At 49.5% G+C, this 27874-nt stretch overlaps 1 protein-coding gene and 1 pseudogene across 6 annotated transcripts; one reads left to right on the top strand and one right to left on the bottom strand.

The window, feature by feature from the left end:
• Window positions 1-22: 22 nt before the first annotated feature.
• On the top strand, window positions 23-27240 carry Rab7b (RAB7B, member RAS oncogene family). Of its 6 annotated transcripts, none has more exons than XM_087193996.1 (7): window positions 23-442; window positions 8152-8241; window positions 8445-8512; window positions 9016-9142; window positions 9751-9966; window positions 22890-23015; window positions 26082-27240. In XM_087193996.1, exons 3-7 carry the CDS (start codon window positions 8460-8462, stop codon window positions 26157-26159), a joined length of 600 nt encoding a protein of 199 aa, XP_087050122.1. In that variant the 5' UTR covers window positions 23-442; window positions 8152-8241; window positions 8445-8459; the 3' UTR covers window positions 26160-27240. The 6 variants fall into 6 exon arrangements, with proteins under 6 accessions (XP_087050122.1, XP_021098058.1, XP_087050123.1 ...); XM_021242399.2 differs by having other exon boundaries at window positions 9709-9966; XM_087193997.1 differs by lacking the exon at window positions 22890-23015 and having other exon boundaries at window positions 9709-9966.
• On the bottom strand, window positions 3454-5714 carry LOC101709697 (serine/threonine-protein phosphatase 2A 56 kDa regulatory subunit alpha isoform pseudogene; annotated as a pseudogene).
• Window positions 27241-27874: the final 634 nt, after the last annotated feature.

Here is a 27874-nt window from a genome sequence, read left to right as displayed (position 1 = left end):
AGCCCCTGTCCTGGGTGGCTTCCAGCAGCAGAGGCAGCAGTTTCCTCGGAGCTTCACGGAGCCCCGCTACCCTGCCGCCACCAGCCCACCGGCCCCACCCTCAAGCCTCTCATTCTCCATCCTCCCGGCCAGGGTCCCTGAAAGCACATTCTCAGGGAGCTCCAAATCCAGTCGGCTCAGAAGCCCAGCGATCCTGTCCCACCCCATCCTCCCCACCCACACAGCTGAGGTCACCCTGGCCCAGCCTCTTTTGCAACTTTCCCAAGTCTGTGCAAGGAGGCAGAGGAGGAAAACTCAAAGGGAAGTTGCCTGGCCCACAGACTCTCACAAGTGCCCAGAGCTTTCTCCTCTGGCCCGGCTGGCACCGTTACTCCAAGAAGAGACCTCAAGACCCAGACAGGACACCCACCTGCCCGGAGCCAAGTGCTGCGCAGCCACAGCTGTAAGTGCCCCCGATGTTTGTCCCCAACCTTCTGTCTGTCCAGCAGCCCTCGGAGCTATCTGTGTGCTTTAGGGGATTGGGATGGAGGCTGGAGGCAGGAAGAGGCTTGGGACCTGGCAGCTGCTGGCTTGGACCCAGCCCAAAGTCCCTGACCCTGGAGAAATTCCCGGGCATGGTGGCAAGAAAGGATTCGCCCGCCTGCCTGAGGAGCTGGGGCCCTGCTCGGGAATCCACGGGGCCAGCTGTGCCAGGCAGGATGCAGCTGCAGCCGCTCACACTGCCACGTCAGGCCTGCAGGGCCTGCCAGAAGCTGGAGCCCTCCGGGAGGCTGGCACATGGTGTCCCCATGCCACATGGACAGGGCACCTTCAGAGATGGAGCTCTGTGGGCCACAGGGCCTCATCCAGTAAAGGGAGCCTCCATAGTCAGAGATGACACTTGTTCTAAATCATACATACTTCTCCTGGCAAACAGCTGCAATGCCAGGTGAGCTAATGAGCAGAGCGAGCCCTGGGTTCCAGTCTCAGCTTGCCACTAACTAGTTCCTCACTCAGGAAAGCCCTGGCCCATGATGGCATTTTGTAAAGGTCGAAGTGTGCCATAATCTCGATGCATTGTGTGTAGATAATATTGTTCCTTTGGACGTACTGATCAGTTCTCCATCAGGAAAGGAGACTGTTCCTGACCTGTGTGCTTAGTCTAGTGCACAGTTGGCCTGCACTGCTTTTGCACTGGGTGATTGGGTGCCTATTTATGGATGGCTCTATCTCCTCAGCATGCATCAGGCTCTTTGTGGAAACATAATGTGAGGCACTGTCCCAGACACAGTGTGCTTGGGGGGACAGGGCTAAATACTCCAGGGAACTTAAGAACAAGGGGGCTGCACCTCCTAAACCAGGGCTGTGGGTGCCCTGCCCTTCCAGGAGGGAGCAGGTCTGGACCTGCTAGGGTTTGGGCAGGGGAGGCAAAATTGTGAATGTTCCTGGCAGGCGACAGAGCTTTGCGCTCCCTTGATAGTCTCTTCCACCAACAAACCTGACTTCCCCCATGGCAAGTCCCACTCCTTGTTTTAGGGTGGATATATTTGCTATTTTCTAAAGTATGGTGTGCGGAGGGGAGATGCTAGGATTGGGCAAGAAGCTGGGGAAGACCTGCCTCAGAGCTCTCACCTGGCCTGCTCCGGTCTCCCTGCCAGCAGATGCCCCGCCCGACACAGCAAGGCAGGAGGCAGGCAGCGCCTGGGAACGAAGGGAAGCGGGAGGGTGAGGGCAGAGCAGCTCCGGGAGCTCTTGGAGGAGTAGGCACTGGCCCGGCTGTGTAGCTTGGCAACCTCTCACGCTTTCTGCTCCGCAGGGACAGAGCCTCACGCCAGCCTCGGCAGTGGGCAAAGCCTGGGCTCCAGGCAGGGAAGCGCTGCCAGGCCAGACAGGAAAAAGAGCTGGTCACATCCAGTGAGGCCTGGGCTCTGCTCCGCGTGGGCCTGGTGGCTGATGGCAAGGGGCTGCCTTCCAAGCCTGCCTGTCACTCTCCTGAAGCGTGGAGGATGAGTCAGCCCGGCCTCTAAGAGGATCCCCTGCTTTGATACATCTGAGTCAGCTGAATGGGCAGGAGAAGGCTTAAAAGGACAGCTGTGGCCACTGCCCAGCCAAGAGCAGAGCAGAGAGGACAGGGAAAGAGAACTCAGCCACTGTCTGAAGACTGCATGTCCCTGGGAGCCAGTGCTGCACCGAGCTTGTCCAGCTCCTCCCTCCTTGCTGCTATGATTGAGACTCACACAGCAACCTCAGCAAAACTCCTGCCCTTGGGGCAGCAACACGTTCAGGGGCAGGTGGGAAGGAGTGGGGGAGCTCACCATTCAGGCTGAGGCGATGATCAGAAGGAAAGAATCAAGTAAAACCCAAGAGGCTGGTGTGTGGCAGAGGAATTGAGCAATTCTTGCGTGGTGCACAGGAAAGGAAAGTCCACCCTATTCCCCAGGAGTGCGATCAGATGACTCAAGTGCAGGGTGGGAGATAGACAGAGGGGCCCTTGGAGGCTCCACACTGGGGCTTGCAATCAGCCATCCCCGGTGAGTTACAGCACAGAAAATGGTGAGCTCTGTGCCTCCTCGCCTCCCTGCTGTTAAACATTTAAGCTGATCTTTCCCATCCTGGGGAGCCTGTTGCTATAAAATACACCACTTGTAGAGGAAGCCACCAACGTGGGTGACGTCCCTGTCCCTATAAAGAGCAGACTCAGTGAATAGCCTGCTAACGTCATGCTGGCATGGCGCTCTGACCCAAAGCTCATGATCACTCAGTGGCACCTGCTTCTCTTTCTCGTCCCAGCCACCAAGTGACTCATCATACCCGGAAGTCACACTCAGATGACTCGGCCTGCCACACATTCACACACTCTTGTGAAAAAGGGGTCAAGTCTTTATCTGGGATTTTTAATTACAGAAATAATTTAGGCTTGTGGAACAAATTTTAAAGCCAGACATATATAAAAGAAAAAGGTAGCTCTTAGCCCCTAATCTGCCTTTGTACAACTCTCTCATTAGTCCTGTCATGTGTATCTAATTTTCTGTGTTTTCACAGGATAAGCGTATGTGTCATACGAAACACACGGTCACACCCATCGGGTTGTCTGTTTTTATATGATTGGGATCACACTATACAAATTGTTCAGTAATTTTCTTTTTAAAATTAAATAATTGTGTTTTCCCATTTTATCATTTTGTCTTTTTAAAACTGCCTGGTATTCCAGAGTATATGCAGGGATTAGAATTCATGTAGAGAGTCACTTATGGGCGGAAGTTTTTATTTATTTATTTATTATACAAACATAGAATTTATTAAATGCTACTCAATCCCCCAGTGAAGATCTTTCATTACAAAACAGTTTCCACACAACTGCAAGTTAAGAGATTGGAATGGTACTCTGATAAGAAAAGATGTGAGAAATACCTGACCTGGTAAAACATACAAGATCTCTCTGGAGCCAACTTTCCAGCGCCCTACGGAGGAAGCCTACTGCATTTCCTCTAAATAAAGCCAGGCAGTGAGGACTAGCAGTGTGCAACACCACACGGACCTGAAGCCTCCACCCTGGGGTGGGGTGGTCAGGGCTGAGACCTGGAAAGGCCCTGCCTGCAGCCTCTGGGGGAGAGGAATGGACAAAGGGCAGCAAGTCCCCTGCGCTGCACCATTGATCTGTGTTTGCCCCGGGGCACTGCCGGTGGAGGGGTGTTGGTGAGGAGCACTCTCAAGAATTTTGGTTTACTGTCCCAGCTTTTATTCATACTTTGTACTTTAAAAGACTGGAGATGGAAGGTTTTCTGCATATTCAGAATACAGGAATTCCTTCTGATGAGGTGGGCTTGGGGCAGGAATCCCACCGTCATGTTTCCAGGAGTGACGGAGTGACGGAGGGCAGGGCAAGGATGGTGCCTTAGTTTATTCTAGGAAATACTCTTTGTCCTAGGATGCAGCTAAGGTTTGCAGCAGTGTGAAAAGCACATTAGAGAAGGAAAAATATACAGAGCAGACTACTTGGTCTGTGTGCAACACAATCAAAGAATTCAAGTCATAATTCTTACCACTCCCATAATTATCTCACTCATAGATGATAAAGTTCATTCATTTATGTGAAACTTCAGAAGTGACGCAATGCATCAATGATTAGATAAAAGGTTATAATATACTGCGGCCATGATACAGCACAGGGCTACGTTTAGTCCAAACACATTTTCATTTACAGTTGCCAGAAAAGATTGGCCTTTTAATTACATTATACTGCTGAGGTTTGCTTCGCAGTTTTTATGTATTTAAAACGTGTACAGAACAGTGCTGCCCCACAGAGGCACTGGCGCTGCTGAGGCCGCTGTGCATGTTGTAAGCACTGTTCTGCTTTGCTAGAGCTTTCTTTACCTTTAGCCCCTCTAAATTTTTTCCGTAATTCTTCACATTCCAATTCCTTCTTTTTCTCCCTGTCTCTCAGCCTTTTAGGAGCTAGTAAGGTCATCAAACAGCTTGCCATTCTTTTCCGTGAGGGTTTTCAGCACATTGTACACCAGTGCTATAATCGTTTGATTCCGGGGTTCTTTGGAAATTTTGTACAAACTGGTAAACATTAGTGGCAGTATTTTATCAATGTTCTCCTCAATCAAATTAAGAATATATTCATTATTCCAGAAGTACAATGCTCTTTCTGCAACCTGAGAATGAGAACTGGAGACGCACTTGGATATCTGCTTAAAAAGTGGCTCTTCAATTTTTTGGACTGTGTTGGCTCAATGACATCTAAGATTTCTTCCATTTCTCCTAAAAACATCACCTCCTTCTGACTGCACTTTTTGGCCAGAATTTCAGCAGTCCTCTGATCACCAGTTCTGTCGGTGTTGTGTCTTTCTCCAGGGACTGCACAACCCAGTACACCAGCTGAACATGAAACAGGGCTAATCCTTTTGCAGTATGCATAGGAAGCAGAACCTTCATTAGAAACTGCTTATGTTCTGCTTTCAGTGGCAATGCAAAGCCATTGATAATACTTTCCAGAATTTCAAGTTCAGCAACACCATTGAAATATTCTGTTTAGGCCGGGGATTTAGCTCAGTGGTTTCGCCACCTGCTGTGCAAGCACAAGGACCCAAGTTTGATCCCCAGTACCAAAAAAAAAAAAAAAAAAGAAATGTTCTGTTTCATATATAAACCTGAGGAAAATGTTAATTTGCTTTCTGATGAATGCTCTTAATCCAAGAAATTTCCCACAAGTTCGGTGCAGAGCGGTCTTCAGGAAGTCGCCTTCTCTGGGATCTTCACTATCAAAAAGCTCCAGGAGCTGTTGTATAAATTTCTGATCAATGTATCGTTTTGCAGTACTAGGCTGGAAATCAGGGCTCCCCAAAAATCTCAAGAAGAAATCATATACCAATTGTATGTGAGACCAAGAAGCCTCAAGCATGGGCTCATCCTCTTCCGGATCAAACTCTGGATTATCGCTTGGAGGAAGAATACGGAAGATGTTAGCACTGATCGTTTTTACTATATCAGAGTATGCTGATTCAATAATTACACCACGATTAATTGAAATATACTCAACCAGTTCATTCAGTGTTGCTCTTGTAATCTCTTTGCTCTTCAAGTCTGAAACAGAGTCCATGAAATGAAACAGTACATAGCACTGCTGTAACTTCTGGCAGAAAAGCTCTTGTTGTTCATTGGAAGTGGCATCTTCGAGCTGGGGCAGGGGCTGCAGCTCCGCCTGGCTGCCCCGGCTGCAGAACCACGACAGCCCTGCGCGCACTGCTGCCTGTGCACCTTGGCACCGATTTCCTTGTGAAGCTGTCCACTTCCTCCCAGACCGAGATGACAGCGAAGATGAGGACATCTCCGTGGGCCTGGCGCGCAGCGGCTCCGGCTGCCGCTTGCACCAGGTCGAAGTTTAGGTCCAACAAATAGGAGTTCTCATGGGGCCCCGGGGAGCAGAGCGTGTGATCCTCATTCTAGTGGTCCAGGCAGACGGGAACCCAGTTAAGATTCTAGTCTGTTGCTGGGCACAGTGGTGCATGCACACCTGTAATTCCAGCTACTCAGGAGACCGAGGAAGGAGGGTTGCAAGTTCAAGTCCAGCCTGGGCAGCAAAGTACAGCTCCTCTCAAGGAAAGAAAAGAAAAAGCATAGTTGCTGGAGCTGGGCCTGCTTTCAGATCCCAGCTCCAGTCCATGCTCCTCCCACTGCAGGCTTTATGTATCTTTAGGGATGGATGAACTGCTTCACTTCTGTAAGCTTTTTTTTTTTTTTTTGGTGATAAAAAGAGATAATAATACCATCAATCTCATAGGCTATTTTTGTGCCTGATGAAGTAGTTAACATTTCTTGAGCCCTTAATTTGTGCCAGTAAACGAATCATAGCAACACATTAAGTGTTAAATGCATTATGATAAAAATATTGATTCAAGTAACTCTCATAACAACATGCAAATTGCTTATTTGCATACCTGCAAAGCTCTCAGCACAGTGGCTGGGAAACTGATGCTGGTGGACAGTGTGGGACTCACTCTGGCACTGTAAGCGCAGCCCTCTGCCCAGCATGACGGGTCAGCCCTGTGGCTGTCTTCACACAGAGCTGCTGTCCAGCGACACAGTTCCGTTGGTGCCTGCTGTATGTTGTTGCTTTGGCTGCCTTTCTTCAGCTCCCCCTGCTCTCCTAGGACCTAGTGAATTTCTCCAAACCTGAGCCCAGGGCCCCAGATTCCGTGGGTTCAAGCTCAGGTTGTCAGGAAGCAGGATGCAGAAGTCTTCTCTGGCCTTCTGCCTGATACCAGCTTACCCGTTACGAGCAACTCGCTTCTCAGAGCTTGTGTGCTCTCGGTTCGCAGGGGAAGGGTCACGTGTGGTCAGCAGACCTGGAAGACCCTCGGTGGTGCTCAGCCACTGCTGGATTTCCCCCACTTCTTTCTGCCTCCCTTTCATTCTGATTCCCTTTCTAAGATACTGTTTGGTCTCTCCGGCTAAGCTAGCACATTTACCCAAGCCTCAGGAAATAGCTCCCCACTGCTCCCCCCCACCCCACCCCCAAAGTGGGGCCTTTCTAGGAGTTTCTGAGCCAAGTGTCCCTTGGCTGCCTTCCTTTGAGGGCAATGACACCTTTAACACCTTGAATTCCTTCCTCACACATCTGAAGGGTGGCAGTGTGTGCTGAGAGGACAAACGAGTTGCTGCAGGACATTTACAGCCCACCCTCATCCTGCTTCCTCCCTTCCCTGGAGCAAAACCCAGTCACCACCTCTCCATTCCCAGGGTCTGCTTCTCTCATTCCCCCTCAGGAAGCATCACCTCCTGGCTCTGTTGAATTCTGCCTTGTCCTGTGTCACTGGGCCGTCCACTTTCTCTGGTGTCAGCAGCCCCTGTACGCTCCTCCTGGTGACTCCCCACTGTGGGCTCCTATTTCCTTCATCGTGGGCCATGCCAGTGTTAGCACAGGGCTTTGCGAACTGTTCTTATCACTGGAGAGCAGTAAGGATGTGTGGTCCTGCATGTGTGCATTAGTTGGATTTAGCAATTTCACAACGTGTATGTCCTGTATTTCAAAAGAACATGTTGAAGGCTTCAGGCGAGGGAGAGGGGGTCAGTGTTCAGCGTTTGGCCAGCCTTCACAAGGTCCTGGATTCCATCCCCAACATCAAAAAGAAAAAGAAAGAAGGCAGAGCAAATTCAATTTACTATCAGCTTATACTGAAATCTTTGGGGCGATATTACATATACAGTTTAGCACCTTCTGTTTTTCATTTATATCCCAGTGCATGAGCTGCAGGAACCGATGTTGTTATAAAACACTCAAGGGCTCCATTTTCATGACTGCTTAATAGTTCATGTGCACCATGATTTAACCACTTCTTTATTATTGGCTATTTACAAACAGTACTGAGAAGAACATTCTGGAACAAGTGTCTGCATTTCTGGTTATTTCCTTAAGACAAATTCCTAGAAGTGGAGGTCAGGACATTTTTAAGACTCTCAGCACTTGCTGCCAAGTAGCTTTCCAGCAACATGTACAGATTTCAGCCCTGCCAGCTGCAGAGAGAAGAGCCTTTTCACTCCACAACTGCAGCCACACCCGGGCTGGGGGACGGGGCCGCCCATTCCAGCTCCAGGCAGTACTGACAATGGGCCCCTTGTGCTGTCCCCCTTCTCCCTTCCCGCACTGCCCGCCACCCTTGGCTCCAGGCTTGGCTGTCTGCAAGGCCTCTGTTCAGACCCATCCAGCCTTCCTGGCATTCCAGGCTACGTTCTGAGCAGTGCTGGTGGAGTGCGAGGGTGAGTGATCTGTGGCCCCTGTAGGGTTCCCAGGCAGGTGAGGGCAGGGTGGCTGAGAGTTGCTGAATCTTGTTCCTCCTTGGGGGATGGCCCCACCTGTGTCCCAGGTCCAGGGTGGAGATCTGCTTGTTGAGAAGGACCAACCCCGGTGACAATGGCCACAGGGACCATGGCCAGCATGAAAGACCTCTGTTTCCCTCCAGGCTCTGAGCCCCTTGATGAATCCCCGGAAGAAGATGGACTTGAAGCTCATCATTGTCGGAGCACTTGGGTAAGCCAAGCTCAGCACAGGTTATGGGGGTCAGGAAACAGCCCCTGACTCGGGAGAGGAGGCCACCTCCCCTGGGTCCCTTTCTAATTCTGGGTGGCAGCAGAAGTCCATCCACCTCCAGGAAGGGAGCTCAGCTGAGAGAAAGAGACCAGCAGTGAACGGGTGGTTTTGGCCCCAGCTCAGCAGTAACAAGCTTCACAAGTCCCATGAGCTGGCCGGCAAGTCTGCGCCCTTCCACTGCCTGCCACACCCAGGACAAACCTGCTGTGGGGTTTTCACCTCTCACCAAACCCGAGCACTTCCCTTGGCTTTTGCTTCTAGAAACTACTCCTTAGTCCCCTGTCTCTCTAAGTGCGGTTCCTGGGCCAGAGCCAACAAATGAATCAGAATCTCAGGAAGCGACAATCATGTTAGGGGCCTGGTGAGATTCTGGAAACAGTGTAGAGGTTCATGCATGTGTGTTTGTAGATGTGCATTCATACGTGTCTTGGGTTTTGCCTCAGGGTGGGAAAGACCTCTCTCCTTCACCAATATGTGCACAAGACGTTTTACGAGGAATACCAGACCACGCTGGGGGCCAGCATCCTCTCCAAGGTCATCATCCTGGATGACACCACTTTGAAGCTACAGGTGAGCCACCCTCTCGTTCCCTTCCCCGTGTATGCACCTGAAAATCACCCACATTCCCTGCACTGCCTCTTACACAGCAAAGTGCACCAGGAGCTAGAGTGGTCCAAGCAGACTGGCAAATGATCTCTTCACTGGGGCACAGCCATGCCCACTTCTTTATCTGCTGCCTTTTGCACTACAATGACAAAGGAAGTGGATGGAACAGGAACAGTACAACCTGCAAAGCCTGTAATATTCTCTGGCTCTTTGCAGGAAATACCCGGCGTCTGACTCATTGCGAAGCTGAGAGGCACCAGGTCCCCCAGAAAACTTGGTGGTGGTCTTGGCCAAGTCACTCTCAGGATCCAAGTTTCCACATCTGTCAGATGAGAATAGCAACCCCTGCCCATAAGCCAAAGGCAAAATGAAAGCTCAAGTGTGAAAGTGCTCACAGGATGCTGAACAACACTGCAGAGGTGTTGAGGTGCACCTGGGTGAGGGTCAGGCCCACACCTGTACCCCGGCTTCCTGCTCCCCACCCCGAAGGGGAAGCTTTGGCCACTCTAACCTGACAAATCTCCCTCCAGCTGGCATCACGGCCCCACGGTGTGGCTGCTCTTCCCCTCCAGATCTGGGACACAGGCGGTCAGGAGCGGTTCCGCTCCATGGTGTCCACCTTCTACAAAGGCTCCGATGGCTGCATCCTGGCTTTTGATGTCACTGATCTGGAATCCTTCAAGGCCCTAGATGTCTGGCGGGATGACGTTCTAGCCAAGATCATCCCTGTGGAGCAGTCCTACCCCATGGTGGTGCTGGGCAACAAAATCGATCTGGAAGACAGAAAGGTACCATCCACTCATTCTTCATCCATCCATTCATTCATTCATTCATTCATCCATTCACCCCTTCAACAAACATCGTGTGAGCCCTCACTGTTACCAGGCACTGTGTTAGGTCCCACACATACGGAGCCGAATAGGTCACAGTCCTTACTTCTCGAATCCACAGACTAGTAGTGGACACAGACACTTTGAAAGACAACTATGATGCAATAAGTAATGGCAGCCTCCACCTGGAGACCTGGAGCCTTAGTACAGAGGCGCATGTTCAAGTTCAGAATACAGGCCAGGCTTCCTTCAAGAGGCAGGTTCCAAGCTGAAGGAGCAGCACAGTGTGAGCAGAGAACTGAGCAATTCTGTCTGGAGAGAGGGCATGGAGAGGTTGAGGCTTCAAAGAGGACAGCAGTTGGGTCTCAGGGATTTGAATTTGAGCAACATTTCTGCCTGTGGCCAGGTAGAAGGTCTACAGCCATAAATGCTTGGATCCATAGTTCTCTGGGAAAGTAATAATTTTCCTTACCAGCATAAGCTTATTCCAGGTCATCGAGTTAACCACGTGACAGCTGGTCCCCTTCGTGGCCACAGTGGCCAGCGTGCATAGTGCAGACCATCACACGACCACTGAGTGGAGAGTCCTTTTAGTCCTTGCCTGCCAACAAGAAAGGCATAGATGTAGCCTGAATTTTTAAAGCATCCGAGGCCAAGCGAAACCAAAGTGGAACCCAAAGGAACCGTTTGAGACAAGTTTCTTTACTGTTTCAAATAGAAAAAAGCAATCGGGAACTGAATCACTGCGCTTGAGTTCAGTTTTCATGATGGTTCAGAGAGGAGTTGTGGGAGAACTGAGGCACCACTGGGCAGGGGAGGAGGGCTGAGGGCAGCAGAGGAGGGTACTTTGCACTGCCGTTGACAGAGAGGGGAGCCTCCTGCTCCTAGGGAGAGGCCTGCCTGGTATGTTTGGACGCGCTGAGCTTGAGGAGCCTGGGCAACAACTACAGGCAGCTGCAGAGGACTCGAAAGCTGGGAATAAGAACAAAACTTGGAAGGAGAAGTCTAGGTTGGAAACAGGTAGCTAGAAATTGTCTCGGTGGTCAGCTCAGGTTGGAAACTCAGGGTCAATTCTCCAATTACAAGTATCAGGTAATAACCAATGTCCTGTGTTTGTTCAAAGGCAAAGAAAGTGTCCCCTCTCTTTTCCCCACTGGGCCAGCTGCAGGTGACCATCATAGCATAGCCAACCTCACACATCCGCCCTCCTTGTCCCTGAGGTCATAAATCTGGCAACAGAGCTGTCTGCAGCCAAGCAGAAGGGAGGGGAAGTGAACACCAGAGTGGGCCAATGCTGGCCTGACTGGCACTGTCATGGACACTTTTGAGGTTTCTGGGCCTGGCAGGGGATGGCAAGCTCTTTCCTCTGTCTGTCACCCCTTTGGGTCCATAAGAAGCCTGCACCAGGGGCGTGACACTGAGCCTTCCATGATGAGAGTCCTGCATTCTCCTCCCTCCTCAATTCCTAACTTCTCAGCCACCCCACTGGGCTCACCTGCTCCAGGCCAGCCATCTGTCTGTTGAACCCCACCTCCTTCCCAAGGTGCACACCTGCCTTTGGGGTCCCCTGCAGAAAGTCTCTTCTCTCTCTTCCCATTGCCTCTGCCTAGGAGCCCTTAGGTAAATATCAAGTACCACCAGACCCCCATGTCCGCTAGGCTCCAGGCTCATATGTCCATGGTCCTCCTCAAAGCCATCTAGACTAGTGGGAATCTACCTGCTCCCCCTCTCGGAGGAGACAAAGGTAGTTGTACCAACAACACAACTTTTTCCTTCTCCAAAGGAATCCATTCTAATCTTCTTTTCAACCTCCTTTATATCCATGCTGTGGATTTTAGCCTCACCTACGAGCTCCTCAGTTATGAGCCTTTGAAAATGAGCATGATCCCAGGATGGTCTGTCCCTCAACCCACTTCTGCCAGAGACTGCAATACTGATTATGCCCCAAAGCAGGCTGTAAATAGCTAACCTCACAATTGGCTTGTTTATAGAAGTGAGTCTGGCCGAAGCCTATGTGCTGAGGTCAGAGTGACTCACACTCAAAATCCATTCCCACAACTAAAACCTTCTTAACTAGAAGGACAGTGTTCTAATTACAACCATACATTTTATCTATTCTGTTCCTATTCAAGAATGCTTTGTCTTGTCCTTTATGAGGCTTGCTTACATTAATTTCCATAGAAACTGCACAACTGCGCATCCTCGCACGAAGTTCTGCCCTTGCACATAGCTTGCCTTTACCCCAATTGATTACTAATAAAAATCGGTGATTTGGGCAGACCAGCACCTTTGTCAGTTGCACCAGCATTGGTCATCCTGGCACCCTGCTTTCTGTCTCTCTTAGTTCTCTCTTTTAGGTTTTTTCCCCTCCGGCCTGCATCATACACTGGGGAGGAGACTGGAGGCTACTGCAGAGGTTTCCTGTAATGTTTCGGGGTTCCCAGTATACCTCCTATCTGACATCTATCAGTCTGCAATGCTTCACCCAGACATTCATTTTAACATCTTGTTTTGTATGTCTGTAGTTTGGAGGGTGGGAAGTTGAGGGGAATTCAAGACTGAGTCTGACTTTTTCTCAGTGAAGTAAGAGGCACTGCCTTCTGGTGAGATGAAGGAGACCAAGTAGAAGCCTTAAGAGTCATGGTGAGGCTTGGTGGGGCCACTTAGTCCTGGGAGAAATAGGAGGAAGAGCTGATCAAAGACGAGGACAAGAACTGATAGGAGCACCACGGGCCCAACAGGAGGGGGCCGTGAATGTGAAGTGGAGTCTGTGGTGTGTGCATCTTCCAATGGCCCTGGGTGGGATAAATGTCAGGAACAAGGGACTGAGGCTTTCTCAAGCCAGAAGAGCTGAAGGCTAGGGCTGGGAGGGTTCCGACAAGCTGTGAAGGGAAGGAGAGGGGTGAGCAGAGGGTTGAGGGTGGAGCTGGCATGTCAGAAGTCAGAGAGCAGGGCAGGAGCAAGGACATGAGGGAGTGGAAGGTGAGGAGATTGTGATCACTGAACAGGAGGCCAGGTCTGGTGTCTGCAGGGCCTGGGTCTGCCCCTGGGAGGGAGAGGCAGAAGCAGAGAGGCTGATGGTTGGGAAGGAACCCTGAGGCTACCACTAGCAGTGCCAGCTGTGTGTTGAGGGGCAAGGCAGTGGCACCAGATTGCAAGCCTTCCATGAGCAGGGGCCTTCCCAACAAGAGAGGGACCAGTGGTGGCTCACAGGAGCAGAGGGGTCCCTGAAGGCTTTAGCTGGGCTTTGGTAGAGAGAGGAAGAACAAAGGATTGAAGTGAGGCACTCTGGCATCTGTAGTGAGGAGGATGTGGAAATAGTCCCACTGCAAACGGCAAAATGTGGAACAGAAGCCCAGGGAAAAGCCAGGGTTCAGCCAAGACGGGGCCGTGAAAGGGGGGTTCCAGAGGGAACTTTCTGGGTCAATATGTGGAGCCAGGTGCAAAGAGGAGCCAGGGGTGAGGAAGTCCTTAGCGATAATGAAATGACAACAGGGAAGTGGGGAGGAGGAAGTGGGTGAGGGAGCCCAGCAAAGCCGAGCCAAGAGGGGCAGCTGGGCAGCACCTGCCTCGGGTGGCTTTACGCTGGTGCAGAGCTAGCAAGGGGTCTGCGGGCCCCCACTGCCTGGTGGTGAGGAAACGGAGCAGACTGGGTGCGGGGCCGGTCTGGGGTGGGCAGCACTCCTCACTGCACAGAGCCAAGTGGGGGAGCCCCAAGGCTGTGAAGGAGTACCCTCTCTGTGAGCCCGTCTGTGTTAGCGTTCTGTCACTGCAACAAAATACCTGAGGACCAACTTACAAAGAGGCAGGGTGTCCTTTGCTTGTGGTTTCACCATGTTTAGTCCATGGTTAATGGGTCCCATTGCTTGTGGGCCTGCGGCAAGACAGACTATCATGGCACATAATCTTTTTTCTTTTCCATTAAGTTTGTTGGAACATTGTAGGTATACAGTACAGTTACATTCATCACTGGGATCTTGTACCTGTACATGATGTACCTTGGTTCTTATTTTTCCCCTTCCCCTGCCCTCCCTTCACCCCCTCCACCCTTCCCTATTTACAAAGACTTTGTTTCCATTTTTTCCTTTTCTCATATTTTTTCTTTTCCCTCCTTTCCTTTCCCCTACCCCCCCCCACTTCCCCTACCCCTTTAGACCTTTTCTTCCTACTTCACAATATCAGTTATACGTTTTTATTCTTATTTACACTTTTAGTTTTTCACACCAGAGAAACTATTTGGTATTTACACATGTGTGTCCTATTTCTTTCACTTAAGAGTATGGCCTCAATGTGCATCCATTTAGCTATAAATGTCTCTAGTTTCTCATTCTTTATGGCTGAGTAGTACTCCATTTTATATAAAATTAAAAAGAAATCTTCTTTATCCAGTCTCCAATTGATGAGCACTTGGGCTGCTCCCAAGCTTTAGCTGTTACAAACTGTGCCGCTATAAATGGGTGTGCATATATCACTGTTGTATGATTCTTTTAATTCTTTTGGGAAGACACCCAGCAGGGGAATAGCTGGGTCAAATGGGACCTCTAGTCCTAGTTCTTTGAGGTATCTCCATACTGATTTCCACAGTGGTTGCACCAGTCTGCACTCCCACCAATGGATCAGTGTTCCTTTCTCCCCACACCCCCGCCAGCATTTGTTATTGGTTGATTTCTTGACAGCAGCCATTCTTTCTGGGGTGAGGTGGAATCTCAGTGTTGTTTTCATCTGCATCTCTCAAATGACCAGTGATGTTGAACATTTTTTCATATGTTTATTTGCTGCTTTCACTTCTTTGTCTGAGAAATGTCTATTCATTTCAGATGCCCATTTTTGAATTGGGTCTTTAAATTTGGGGGTCTGATTTTTTTGAGTTCTTTATATATTCTAGATAATAGACCTTTGTCTGAGGAACAGCTGGTAACAATTTTTTCCCACATTGTAGGTTGTCTGTTAGCTCTGTTGGTGGTTTCTCTTGCAATGCAGAAGCTTTTTAATAAGTTGAGATCTCAGTTATTGATTCTTTGCATGGCACATAATCTTAAGTAAAATATATTGGACACACAAGTTTAAATAGAGTATTGCACTGTTTCTCCGGTATGAGAAGCCCAAAGGGTAAACAAGGGGCATAATGGAGGATGGATACTGGGAAGCAGGAAGAACGCGTTCAATGGGAAGGGGAGAAAGGGGGGGTGGGGAAGAAAAGGGAAAAAATGTAAACAAAAGTTTTGTAAATGGGGAGGGGAAGAAAGGTTGAGGCGAGGGAGAAAAATGAGATAAAAAGAATCACGATATATTAAGTACAGGTACAAATTCCCTACAGTAAATGTGATCATTAGGTATAACAAAATGTACTAATTTTTAAAAATAAATTTTAAAAATTAAATAAAAAAGAAGAACATCATGGCAGGAGTACGTGCTGGAGGAGGCTGCTAGGAAGCCAAGGAAAAGAAGAGGAGGGGTCAGTGTCCTGATAGGTCCTCAAGGGCACAACCGTAAAGAACTAGCTTCCTTCTTCTGGGTGTCACATCTTAAAGGTTCCCACCTCCCAGTAGCCCGCAGGCTGGGGACCAAGCTTTTACAGTTACGTCTTTGGGGGATATTTCAAACTGCAGCACCTCTAGCTGAGATGGACTCACATCTGCACTCTGCCACTTGCTCCCTCTGCGTCCTGGGTCCACATCAGTTTCTTACTTGGTGGGTTGGAAACCAGAACATGAATTCTCTGATGTTATTTGAGGATTAAAGGAAATTATGTCATTGTTATCCTCCTTCTTAATGTCTGTAAGGGACAGGCTGGAAAACATGGCAGCCTTTCCTGCTTCATTAAAAGAAAATCGACATTTAAAATACATCGTTAGATTTGGGAAGAAGAGAAAATTCTGGATTTGGATAGTGGTGATGGTTGTTCAACAGTGGGAATATACTTAATGCCCCTGAATTATATGCTTTGGAATAGTAAAAATGGGAAATTATATTCTATATGTTTTACCACACACACACACACACACACACACACACAACACATACACACAATGATTGTAAAGAAATTGTTGACCCTTTTTTAAATATCCATACTACTTCTACAGAAGGTAGCAGTGGAAAAAAATAGTTTATTAGGAAGAACAGCTCTGCTAGCACCTATGCTACAGGAATTTGTTCACAGGATGTGAATTCTTTGCTCTGTGCTCAGGGAGGTCATTTCTGACTGCCAATTCACAGAATTGGATCATGTTTTTTAAAAATATTCTTTCATATTCTTAGTGAATGGTTTACTAGTTAGTATTAATGTGCTAATTTTAAGAAAAATATAAGCAATCATTTGAAAGGCATGCGAGGTGGAAAAGCATCATAAATAAAATGATGCAAACTGTGTGAATTTGTCAAATATTTGGCCTCCAATGGATGTGCAAAACTATAACACAAACAGTAAAAGGTAATAGCATCTTGTCTCCCAGGAGAGCACCCTGACCAATTCTGAGGAGCTTAGCCATCAGAGGCCAAGACTAAGGCTTAGAGATGTTCTCCTCTCTGCTCAACCTCCCAGTACCTGGGGAGCCCCAAGGAAAGGCTGCCATGCTGGCCACAGTCCTCACCCCCACCTCAGCTCACAGGCCTCGCGATGCCAGGGCAGGGCTGGTGGACAGCACAAGCCTCGTGGGAGAAAAACATGAGCTACTAGCCCTCCTGCCTCTCCTGGAACCAGGGGAGCTGGACCAAAGGGACAGTGGGCAGCAGTGGTACTTTTAAAATTTTTATTTTTCTTACTACATGCTTGCAATTCATAATGACTGCATGCATGGTGGGGAGTTGGTACATGTACGTAACACATCCTAATTCTTTTTATGTGCCTACGCCTCCTCTTCTCTCCCTCTCCCTTCCTCTTTTGGTGCCCTTCCCATTTGCAAAAGATCTGTCTCTCTGTTTCCTATTAGTTATCTTTCATTTTGCTCTTTAGTTTATTTATACTTTGGGTTTCTCATATAAGAGAAACCATGCAATATTTAAGCTTCTGTGTCTGATTTATTTCACTTAACATTATGGCCTCAAGGTGCATCCATTTCCCTACAAATGACTCAAATTTATCCTACTTCATACATTTTCTTTATTCATTCATCTGTTGATGGACATTTAGACCACTTCCAAGATTTAGCTATTATGAGTTGTGCTGCTATAGACATGGCTATGCATGGATCACTGTAATATGATGTCTATAACTCAGGAAAATACATAAAAGAGGAATAGTTGAGTATTTTTAGTTTTTTGAGGGCTCTCCATACTGATTTCCATAGTGTTGTACTAGTTTACATTCCCATCAACAACATAAAAGGGTTCCTCTTTCCCCACAGCCTCTCCAGTGTTGGTTATTATTTGATATCTTGATGATAGCCATTCTTTCTGTAGTAAGATGGAATCTCGGCATTGTTTTAATTTGCATTTCTCTAATGGTCAGAGATGTTGAACATTTTTTCATGTATTTATTGGTCATTTGTACTTTTTCTTCTGAGCAGTGTCTGTCCATTTCAGTTGCCTGCTTTTTGATTGGATCTTTTATTTTGGGGGTCTAATTTTTTAGTTCTGTATATATTCTAGATAGTAGCACCCTGAGGAATAGCTGGCAAATATTTTTTCCCATTCTATACATTATCTCTTCATTCTATCGGCTATTTTCTTTGCTGTGTAGAAGATTTTTAATTTGCTATCATCTCATTTGTTAATTCTTGATGTTATTTTTTGTGCCGTTGGGATTCTATTGAGGAAGTCTCTGCCTATGCCAATATCTTCAAAAGTTTTACTTGTTTTCTCTTCTAACAGATTGTTCCTGTTTTAATATTTAGATCTTTGGTCCATTTCTATTTTAGTTTAGTACATGGTGAGAGATTTGGGTCGAGATTCAATCTTCAGCATGTGGAGAGCCAGTTTTCTCAGCAGCATTTGCTAAAGAGGCTGTCTTTCCTACAGCGCATATTTTTGGCCCCTTTGTCAAAAATCAGATGGCTGAACGTTCCTGGGGTTGTTTCTACATCCTCTGTTCTGTTCCACTGAATCACATGTCTGTTTCCCTGCCAGTGCTGTATTAAGATAAGGTCTTGCTTATCTATTTTCTTCAGGGCTTTTATCATGAACAGATGTTGGGTTTTGTCAAAGGCTTTTTCAGCATCTGTTGAGATGATCATGTGATTTTTGGCCTTGCTTCTATTTATGTGATGTATTACACTTGCTGATTTGCATATGTTGAACTATCTTTGAATTCCTGGGATGAGTCTTACTTGGTCATTGTCAAGTAAAAGGACTAAAGACCAAGACCAGACCAGGCCACAACAAGCCTTTATTAGGGGAATAGATCTGCCAGGCTGTCTCTGAACAAAGGAGAGACAGAAAGCAATATGGCTGGGGCAGGGAGTGTCTTTTACAGAGACTGGGGTGGGGTTTGTAGGGGCTGAGGTGGGGTTGAGTGAGGTAGTGACTAGGGAACGGAGGAGCCGGTGATGTCACTAGGTGGTAGGAGGTGAGCGAGTATTAGGTTACTCTCTAGGCGGGAACAGGGGCATGCTGGGAAGAAGGGTTTGTTCTTTGGTGGGAGCAGCCATCTTGGCATAATGTCACACAGGCGAGGGGTCAAGGCACAATAGGAAGAGGGCAGCTACTATACATAATAGCTGCTGAGGTAGTGGGAGACCTATCAGTCATGATGTATGATCTTTTTGATGATTTGTTGCATTCTGATTGTCAGTATCTTGTTGAAAATCTTTGCATCTATGTTCATTAAAGAGATTAGTCTGTACTTTTTTCAGTTGATTCCTTTTCTGGTTTTAGAATCAAGGTAATGCTGGCTTCCAGGAGTGAGTTTGGCAGTATTCCTTCCTTTTGAGTTTCATTAAAGAATCTGAGGAGTATTGGCATTAGATCTTCCCTGAAGTCCTGACAGAATTCAGTGGTAAATCTGTCAGATGCTGAGTTTTTCTTAATTACTAGGTTTTTAACTACTGCTTCATTTCAATGCCTATTAATGGATAATTCAGGAGTTTTGTATCTTCTTGGTTCAATTTTGGTAGTTCATATGTATCTAGGAATCTGTCCATTTCTTCTGGATTTTCCAATTTATTAGAGTATGGTTATTAAAATAATTACTAATAATTTTCTAGATTTTGGCAATGTACATTATGATTTCACCTTTTCCATTTCTCTTTTTTAAAACATTTTCCATTTCTAATGGAATTGATATAGGTCTTTTCTTCTCTTTCTTTGGTAAGATTGGCTAAGGATTTGTCTATTTCATTTAGTTTTTCAAAGAACCACTTCTTGTATTCTTGATGCTTTGTAATGTTCTTTTAGTCTCAATTTTCTACTGTAATCTCTATAATTTACTTCCTTGTATCTGTTTTGAATTTGGACTGTTCGTTTTCCTAGGATTTAGGTTATTTATTTAGGATCATTCTGTTTTTCTGATTTGGGCCTTTACAGCTATAAACCTCCATCTGGGACTGCTTTCACTGTGTCCCATGGGTTCTGGTGTGCTGGACTGGCATTGTTGTTTGATTCTAGGAACTAGTTTCTTCCTTGACTTTCTCTGTGACTCTTTGGTTAGTCAAGAACATATTGTTTAATCTTCATGTTTTTGCATAATTTCTGTTTCTTTTGCTATTGATTTCTAGTTTCATTACACTATGATCTGATAATATGCATGCAATAGTTTTGATTCTTTTGTATTTACTTAAGCATGCTTTGTGGGTAGCATGTGGTCTATTTTGGAGGAAATTCTATGTGCTCCTAAGAAGAATGTGTAAGCTGTTGTTGGGTAGAACATTCTGCAGATATTCATTAAGTTTATCTGTTAGAGAATGTGGTTCAACTCTATTATTTCTTTGTTGATTTTTTTTTGTCTAGTTGATCCGTGTATTTGTGATACTGAGGTCCTCTAGTCTAATTATGTTCATATTTATCTCATCTTTTACATCCAGCAGTATTTCTTTTATCAAGTTGAGGGCACCAGTGTTTGGTGCATATTTATTTATAATTTTTATCTCTTCCTGTTGAACTGCTCCCTTAATCAATATGTGGTGACCTTCTTTGCCTCTTCTGATCAGTTTTGGCTTGAAGTCTGCTTTGTCTGAAAATAGGACAGCTGCTCCTGCTGGTTTTGGGGTTTCCACTTCATGAAATTTGTTTCCATCCTTTGATTTTTGGTCTGTGAATTTCTTTGGGGATAAAATGTGTTCCTTTCATATAGTATACCATTGGGTTTTTTTTTTACCCTATCTGCCAATCTATGTCTTATGACTGAAGAGTTGAGGTTATTCACACTGAGAGTTATTACTGAAACACACTGACCTATTCCTGTCATTACATGTTGTCTCTCTAGGATATCTTGGAGAATTTTTTGTAGTGCTGGTTTGGTGGTCATGAATTTTTTTAAGATGCTCTTTGTTGTGGAAAGACTTTATTTCTCCATCAATTTTGAAAGATAGCTTTGGAGAATATTTTAGTCTGGGTTGGGAGTTGTTTTTCTGTAGGGCTTGAAACACTTCACTCCAAACTCTCCTGATCACAAGGTTTGTGTTGAGAAGTCTGCTGTAATTCTAATGGGCTTAACTTTATAAGAGATTCATTGTTTTTCACTGGCAGTTTTCAAGATTCTGCCTTGTGGTGAGCTCCTGGGATTTGGGCTATGGTGTGTCATGGAGAAGTCCTTTTCTGAGTGTGGCTGTTTGGGTTCTGTATCCCTTGCTTATCTGTATGTTAAATTTTTTCCTTATTCTTGGAAAGTTTTCTATTATTTCTGTAACCAGGGTATTTGTGCTGTCTTCTGATTTTTCACTAACTCTAATTAATTTTAGATTAGTCTTCTTTGCATTATCTAGCAGCTGTTGGATCCATTTTCCATATTCTCTTGTTTTTAAAGTATCTCTGAGAATATGGTCACCTGCATCAGTCCTGTCGTCTCCTTTTTTTTGGTGCCGGGGATCGAACTTGGGTCCTTGGGCCTGCGCAGCAGGCGGCGAAACCACTGAGCTAAATCCCTGGCCCCTGTCTTCTACTTTTGGCACTCTGTCCTCACACTGGTCACTTCTGCTGCCCATACTTTCAACGGAATTTTTTATCTCCTGGCTTTCTATTTGCTACCTGTTCATGGACTCTTAATTCTTTGCTAAACTGGTCATTTATGCATTGTATCCTTTTGTTTATCTCAGCTAGCTTTTTATTAGTTTCTTCTGTAAGTTCACTAACCATTTTATTAAGTCTGTTATCTGTTTAATTATATCATCTTTGAGATCATTGAGCACCTTCTTGACCTGTTGTTTTGTTTTGTTTTGGTTCATTTTGTTGCCTTGTTGTCTCATGTTTCTATTGGGGTGTGTGTGTGTGTGTGTGCGCACTTGTTGAAGGTGTGGGTCAATTACAGTGGAAAGACTTTGTTGCTAGTATAGCAAGGTACTTTTTAATCCCAGGAAGACACATGTTCCCAGACCCTGGGGGAGCAGCGGGGAAATATGATGAGGAGCGTCCTCCATCTCCCCTTGCCTGTGATGAGTTCTGGGAGCAGGATCCTTTCTGCAGGAGAAAGACTTTGGTTCCCTTCAGTAAATCAAAATAATGATTATAAAGTGCTCCATCTGTGGTCCTTCCTCCTTCCCAAAATAAGTAACTCGACACCAGACTCAGTGGTACCACCTGCCTTTGGAAGTCACCCCAACAGCTGCTAGAGGGGGCATTTGTCATCCAACAACCCAAACGTTGAGATGTCTTCATTCAGCTGACTCAAATGTGCCAAGCCAAAATCCAGAAAGGTCCAGAACCGAGTGCAAGGCGGCTCCAGCCTAATGGGAAGAACAGAAAAGGAGGAGCAAATTCTCACGCATTGTCCTGCAGCCATGCTCTGCCTCTCACTGCTGTGTGGTCTGGGGCTGCCACTGGACATCTCAGGGTTCTGTCTATGAAGTGGAACTGATGACCCCGTCTTGTAGGTGGGTGAGTGGATTAGATGAGTTCACGTATGAAGAGCCGTCTAACCCAGAGCCTGAGCCTGGGAGGAGCTTACTTGGTGTTCCATGGCTCCAGGCCCTGGGGAAGAGGGTCAGCAGGGATTTGAGTCTCTGCCCAGTGACAAGCCTCCAGCAAGCAGTCTGCTCAGCCGGCAGGAGGGCAGGGCCTCCCTCCTTCCCGCTCCTCTGCCTTGTCCATCTCCCTTTGAGGGGACTGCAGAAGAAGCCAATGCCAGCGAGAGATTCCTAGTTCAAGGCTTACGACGGCTGCACTTGCAGTGGCTCTAATTCTGCCAGGCCTGCATCCAGATCCTGCTCGGCCCTGAATACTCTGAGCAGCATTATGATTCTCTGGGTTACCGCTCCTTCATCTGTGAAATGGAGCTAAGAATCCCACCCCATGGATCTATGGTGAGGGTTTAAGAGAGTTAGAGGTGTGTGGAAAGTTCTCCCAGGATGAGTGGGACGGAGAGGAGGCTGGATGTGCGTCTTGGTCCAGTTTCTGTCTCTGTAACAGAACACCTGAGATAAGTAACTTATAAAGAATAGAGGTTTGTTTGGGCTCACGGTTCTGGAGGCTGCGAAATCCGAGAGCCTCGTGCTGCTTCCACTCAGAGGAAGTGAGAGGGTGGGCGGGAGCCCCAGAGGGGGCAAAGGTGAGGGGCAGCTCGCTCTCACAGTGACGGAGGCGAGCACCAGAGCAAGAGCATGCCCCATCCTTCCCACCTCATCGCCTGCCCAAGGCCCCAGCGCCCTTAGCACTGCCCTCCGCCCCCGCCCCAGCCCCAATTTCCACGCAAGTCTGGGGGGCGAGGATGGAGCACGCGGGAGCCACAGCAGTGACCACGGCGGTGACGGCAGTGACAACACCACGGGGACAGTGAGGCTTCCTCCCCTCCTCAGGTGCCCCCGGAGATGGCCCAGGGCTGGTGTGAAGAGAAGGAGATGCCCTACTTTGAAGTCAGCGCCAAGAACGACATCAACGTGGGCCAAGCCTTCGAGACGCTGGCCAGACGGGCTCTGTCCAGGGTGAGTGTGTGGCGGGGGACACGGGAGCGTCCAGAGAGGACCACACCGGCCCGGGGTGCGGGGGTGCTCTCCATCCTGGCGAGTTCGGTGCCGAGGGGTCCCCAGTTCTGGAACCACAGACCACAAAGTGCCTTCGAGGCGTGGCCAGTGCCAGACTCGTCCAGCGAGGGCTCGGAAGTGGTGGCCCAGTGGTCTCCCCACAGCAGGGCAGAAGCCCCGACGCCAAGCATTCATCCAAGTGCCATATGCAGCGTGCAGGAGGCGCTGCACCCTCCCAGGGAAAGAGGGGCAGGCCTCTGCAGCCGGCAGGACTGCACACAGCTGGCATCCGTGCCCGGCACTGTGCCACGTCGGGGACCCCAGTCTCGGGAGGGAGACAGGCACACAGTGGTTTAGGACCTGGGGGCACCCCGACCACCACCCTGTGGGGGAATAGAGGGGAAGGTCACTTGGAAGCAGTAGCGGGGGCGTTTGGTTTTGTTTCACAGTACTGGGCATTGAACCCAGGACCTTCACACTGAGCTACACCTCCAGCTCGTTTTTAACAGATTTTAAATTTTGAGACAAGGTCTTGCTAAGTCACTAAGTTGCCCAGGCTGGGCTTGAACTTGCCATCCTCCTGCCTCGGCCTCCCAGAGTGCTGAGTGTCGCGGTCACACCTGACTCGTAGCAGGGCTTTGGTGCCATCCTGAGTGGAGTTGGGGGGCTCAGAACAGGAGATGAACTGGAGCAAGGGCTCAGCTCGTTCAGCATCGTGCCGCCTTTAATCAAGGTGGGCTTCTTAAAATATGGGGCGTGGCGGTCATGGCAGCAATGAGGCATAAAGGAGAAATGCGGATGGGAGCTGGCAGCTCCCCCTGAGCGAAGCAGTGCCTGCCCCGTGTGACCCCGCCTTGCCGCTGCCAGACGCTAGGGTACAGTGGGGAGGACGGGCGGCAGCGCCCTCTGGCGGCAGCGCAGGGGCGGGCTCGAGCCCGGCCTCCGGCCTCCGCGGCCCGGTCTCCGCTCAAGCTTCCCCGCCCACTCGCCGGACCTGGACCTCGCCGGCTCCACTGGAAGGCAAGCAGCGGGGTGTCCATTTCTTAGGGCAGAGCGAAGCGCTGTGGCCTTATTACAGAGGCAAGGTGGCTCCCGACGTTCAGTGAGTGAACCTCCTGCGTGATCCCCGGGAACATTACTACTCGGCCTCGCGTGGGGGTGTCATCATCCCCTCCTCCACAAACAAGGTGCAGCTGTTTGCCAACAGTCACGGCTTCCAGCAGCCGCTGCCTACGTCTGTGTGGTCAGCCTTGGTTCCTTAAGGGGACAGAGCGGCTCTTATTGCTGAGATCATGTCCTTCCTGTTGATGTGGTCACACTGTCCTTCCCACAGGGTCGCTTTTACGAGGTAATGCCATTAGTAGATGTTGGCTCGTCTGCGTATTCCTTTTAACAGTCCTTCCTGAAAACAGAACAGACTGGAGATCTCATATCCGCCCCCCACGCTTACGCAGCAAACTGACCTTGAAGACCGGAAGTCACGGGTGCCCTGTCTGCAGTCAGACTGGCCTGGATTCGAGTCCTGCCCTGAGCCTTCAGGTGGACGCCTGGGCACAACATAGCACTCATCCCGGCCTCGGTTTCCTTCTCTATAAAGCAAAAGTAATTCAATGCCATAAGCGGAGGTTTGGAAAAGTAACGTTTTCACAGTAAGAGAAACACACGAGGACGGCAAAGTCAAATCCGTGTGAAGTTTATTTTGAAGCAGAAGTTTGCACACAGACGGAGGCCGAAGAAGTTTTCGCGACATTTCCCAGAAGGCCCCGGGGCCTTGTGTGCGAATGAGGCCGAGCTGCAGGCCCCGGCCTGGGTCCAAAAGACAGGACGGGGAAGAAGCGGGCAGAGGCCTGGGTGAGTCCAGGGTGGGCGGCGCGGGGCGCCGAGCCTGCGGTCCTGTTCTCCCGCCTCGGGCTCCCGGCTGGCAGCTGGGGCTTGGTGTGGAACCTGTGAGCCAGGATCGCCCCAAGCTGGGATGTGGGGCGTCCCGGGGGCCTCGGCAGGGGAGGACTTTCATCTGCAGAACAGGCCGCCGCCGCCGCCGTTTCTTCCTATCAGTCTGCATCCCGACTTACATCGCTAATAATGGAAAAGATTTCCCTGTCACCTAGGCCGACTCAGGGTGGCCGGTGCTGTGCCGGCCCTCCAACTCTACCAGGGAAGGGTGAGAAATGGGGGCCTTCGGGCGTGGTGGCACAGGCCTGTAATCCCAGCCACGGGGGAGGCTGTGGCAGGAGGACCACAGTTCAAGGCCAGCCCGGGGAACTGAGCTGGGGCTGTAGCTCAGTGGCACAGCACTTGCCTGGTAGGTGCAAGGCCCCAGATCTTCTCAGGAGCACTGCGGAAGAGGAGGAGGCGAGGGGAGGAGGGGGAGGGGGAGGGGGGAGGGGGAGGGGAGGGGAGGAGGGGAGGGGAGGAGGGGAGGAGGGGAGGAGGGAGAGGAGGGGGGAGGGGGGAGGAGGGGGAGGAGGAAACCCTTCGGCTGCCGAACCTGGGGCCTGGAGAAAGGACCCTCGCCATGGCACCCTCACCCAGAACCAAGGCGGGTGGCGTTCTTGGAGAGAAGTGGATCCCGCTGGGCAGCGGGAGGCGAGGCAAAGGCGTCTCTGGGCCCCTGCTGGGAGGGGAGTCTGGAGAGTGGGCAGGTCGAGGACCGGCTGGGAGGGAAGAGGGCGGGCAGTGGCCTGGAGGAGAGAGGGTGGGGGCGTTGGGCAGTGGGCTGTCCCGTTTCTGCTTGAGCCCCCATGTCACGTCCACTTTTCCTTCTGGGAAATGATGGGCCCAGGGTGGAGGTCGGAGGCCGGGGATCTGAATCCAGCCTCAGGACTATGCTGGGCTCTGGGAAGCACCTGGGAGAGGAGGGGGGAAGGGGTGGGTGGGAAGGCAGCAGCTGCCCCTCCGGGCCTCAGTTCCCCAACTGTGCCATGGGAAAGAAAGAAATCACCCAACCTCCAGGGCCTTTCAGAAGTAGGGTTCGGGCGAGCTCCTTTGTGGAGGCCGCGAACGCTGACTGCTGTTCCTCTCCCTCAGTACCGAGGCATCTTGGAGAATCACCTTGCAGATTCCATCAAGCTCACGGCCAGCCAGGCAGAGAGCAGGTGCTGCTGAGGCCACTCCCACTCTGGACTCCGGAGAGGACCCGGCCTGGGCTCCCTCATCCCGAAACCGCCGGCATCCTCCGGGCCACACTGCCTGCCAGGAGGCCGAGGCCCTGCAGCCAGAGCCTTGAGCCTCTCCGGCCCCAGAGCCAGGCTGGCCTTGCGGGGTTGACTGCGGGGAGGCCGGGCTGGGCCCACAGGACCCAGGGAAGCCAGAGCGTCCCAGGTGAGGCTGCCTGGTGGCTCAGCTCCGGGCCCCCGCAGCCCCACACGCACCCCTGCAGACAGCGAGGCCCCGGACTCCCTGGGCTGCTCCCCTCGCTGCCCACAGCCCCGCCCAGCTCTGACCGGGTGCAGTGCAGCCTCCCTCAGCAGCCAGGCGGGGAGAGGGCCCGGCCCGCCAACAGATGCTGCTGAGGGCCTGAGGGGGACAAAGCTGCCGGGGACCTGGTGCTCAGGCGGCTGCAGCGCTCCCTCAAGCCACAGTTTGCTCATCTGTGAAATGGGCGCGTGGATTGAGGCGGAAGCTGCGCTTCAATCTCAGTCCCTGCCGATGTTGTGCATTTGTCTGCTCCTTCAATGGACACCCTTGAGTTCCGACTTGTTCGCACGGAGGCCCAGTGATAACACAGACAAGAGCCCCATCCGTCTCCAAAAGCCTACAACCGGTGAGGAAGAGGCGACAAACAGAAGCTAAGCAGCTGAAGTGGCCCAGGAGGGCTTCGCTGAGGAGGTGGCATTTGCCCGAGGGCTGGAAGAAGAGCATTGCGGGGTGGGGTGGGGGCAGCAGGGCGGAGGCCGAGGCAAGGACAGGCTCACTGCTTCCCAGATGGCGAAGGGACCTCGTTCTCCGGACAGAGGCGTCCCAGAGCCGCAAGGCGCGCCCGTGCGCCGTCCGGCCAGCAGAGGGCAGCAGCGCCCGTCGCTTCCGAGAGAATTCCAATTCCTTAGGCTCGGGAAGAAAGGAGCAGGAACTGCGACACAGGTGATCCGGCAGGAAATCAAACAGGGAGGAGGAGCCGGGAGCCGCTCCTCATGGGGGCGTCCGCGGACACACGGAGCAGCTCTAATAAACGTGCCCTGTGTTTTTATCCATTGTGTAACAGTGTTCTCCTATTGTCCATCGTCTCATTTTCTGCAGATGTCAGTCAACTGTGGAAGAAAAATATTAGGTAGGAATTACAAGGAAAAATGGGTAATTTTAATTCATGTGTCATTCTGAGTTGTGTGACGAAATCTCATGCCACACCACCCAGGACACTAATCATCTCTATGTCCAGTGTATCCACACTGGGTATGCTACCCTCCCATTAGTCACTGACAAGCCGCCTTGGTTATCAGATCAGCTGGCATATATATCAAGTGCTTGTGTCAAGCAACGCTTAAGGAATACCCTAACATTGTGTCACAAGGTCTCTGCCACCCCTCACTCCTCACCACAGAGTTCATGAGTCATTTCACATCATCACAGGGAGTGGCGTGGATACTGCATAATAAGATATTTTGAGTATACATTCATACAACTTTTATTACAATGTATTGTTATAACTGTCCTGTTCTCTTACTGTGCCTGATTCATAAATTAAACTTTATCATGGGTGGGTATGTATAGGAAAAGGCATAGAATATATAGGTTTTGTCACTATACTTGGTTTCAGACATCTATGGGGGGTCTTGGAATGTACAGTGGACCCTTGACTTACAAGCTCCTTGACTTACAAACTC

Source organism: Heterocephalus glaber, unplaced genomic scaffold (assembly GCF_053883595.1).
Source record: "Heterocephalus glaber isolate CG9 unplaced genomic scaffold, H.glaber_assembly_v1.0 deba00001600, whole genome shotgun sequence".
NCBI lineage: Eukaryota > Metazoa > Chordata > Mammalia > Rodentia > Bathyergidae > Heterocephalus > Heterocephalus glaber.
Note: the sequence above shows the minus strand (reverse complement) of the source record. Positions and strands in the feature narration are given on the sequence as shown.

What these genes read in the sequence shown, in the direction of transcription:
- Rab7b (XM_021242399.2), top strand. Translation starts at nt 8,460, where the DNA reads ATGAATCCCCGGAAGAAGATGGACTTGAAGCTCATCATTGTCGGAGCA. An exon ending in TCGATCTGGAAGACAGAAAG is followed by an intron (nt 9,967 to 22,889) that starts GTACCATCCACT and finishes TCCCCTCCTCAG; the next exon opens with GTGCCCCCGGAGATGGCCCA. An exon ending in CCAGACGGGCTCTGTCCAGG is followed by an intron (nt 23,016 to 26,081) that starts GTGAGTGTGTGG and finishes CCTCTCCCTCAG; the next exon opens with TACCGAGGCATCTTGGAGAA.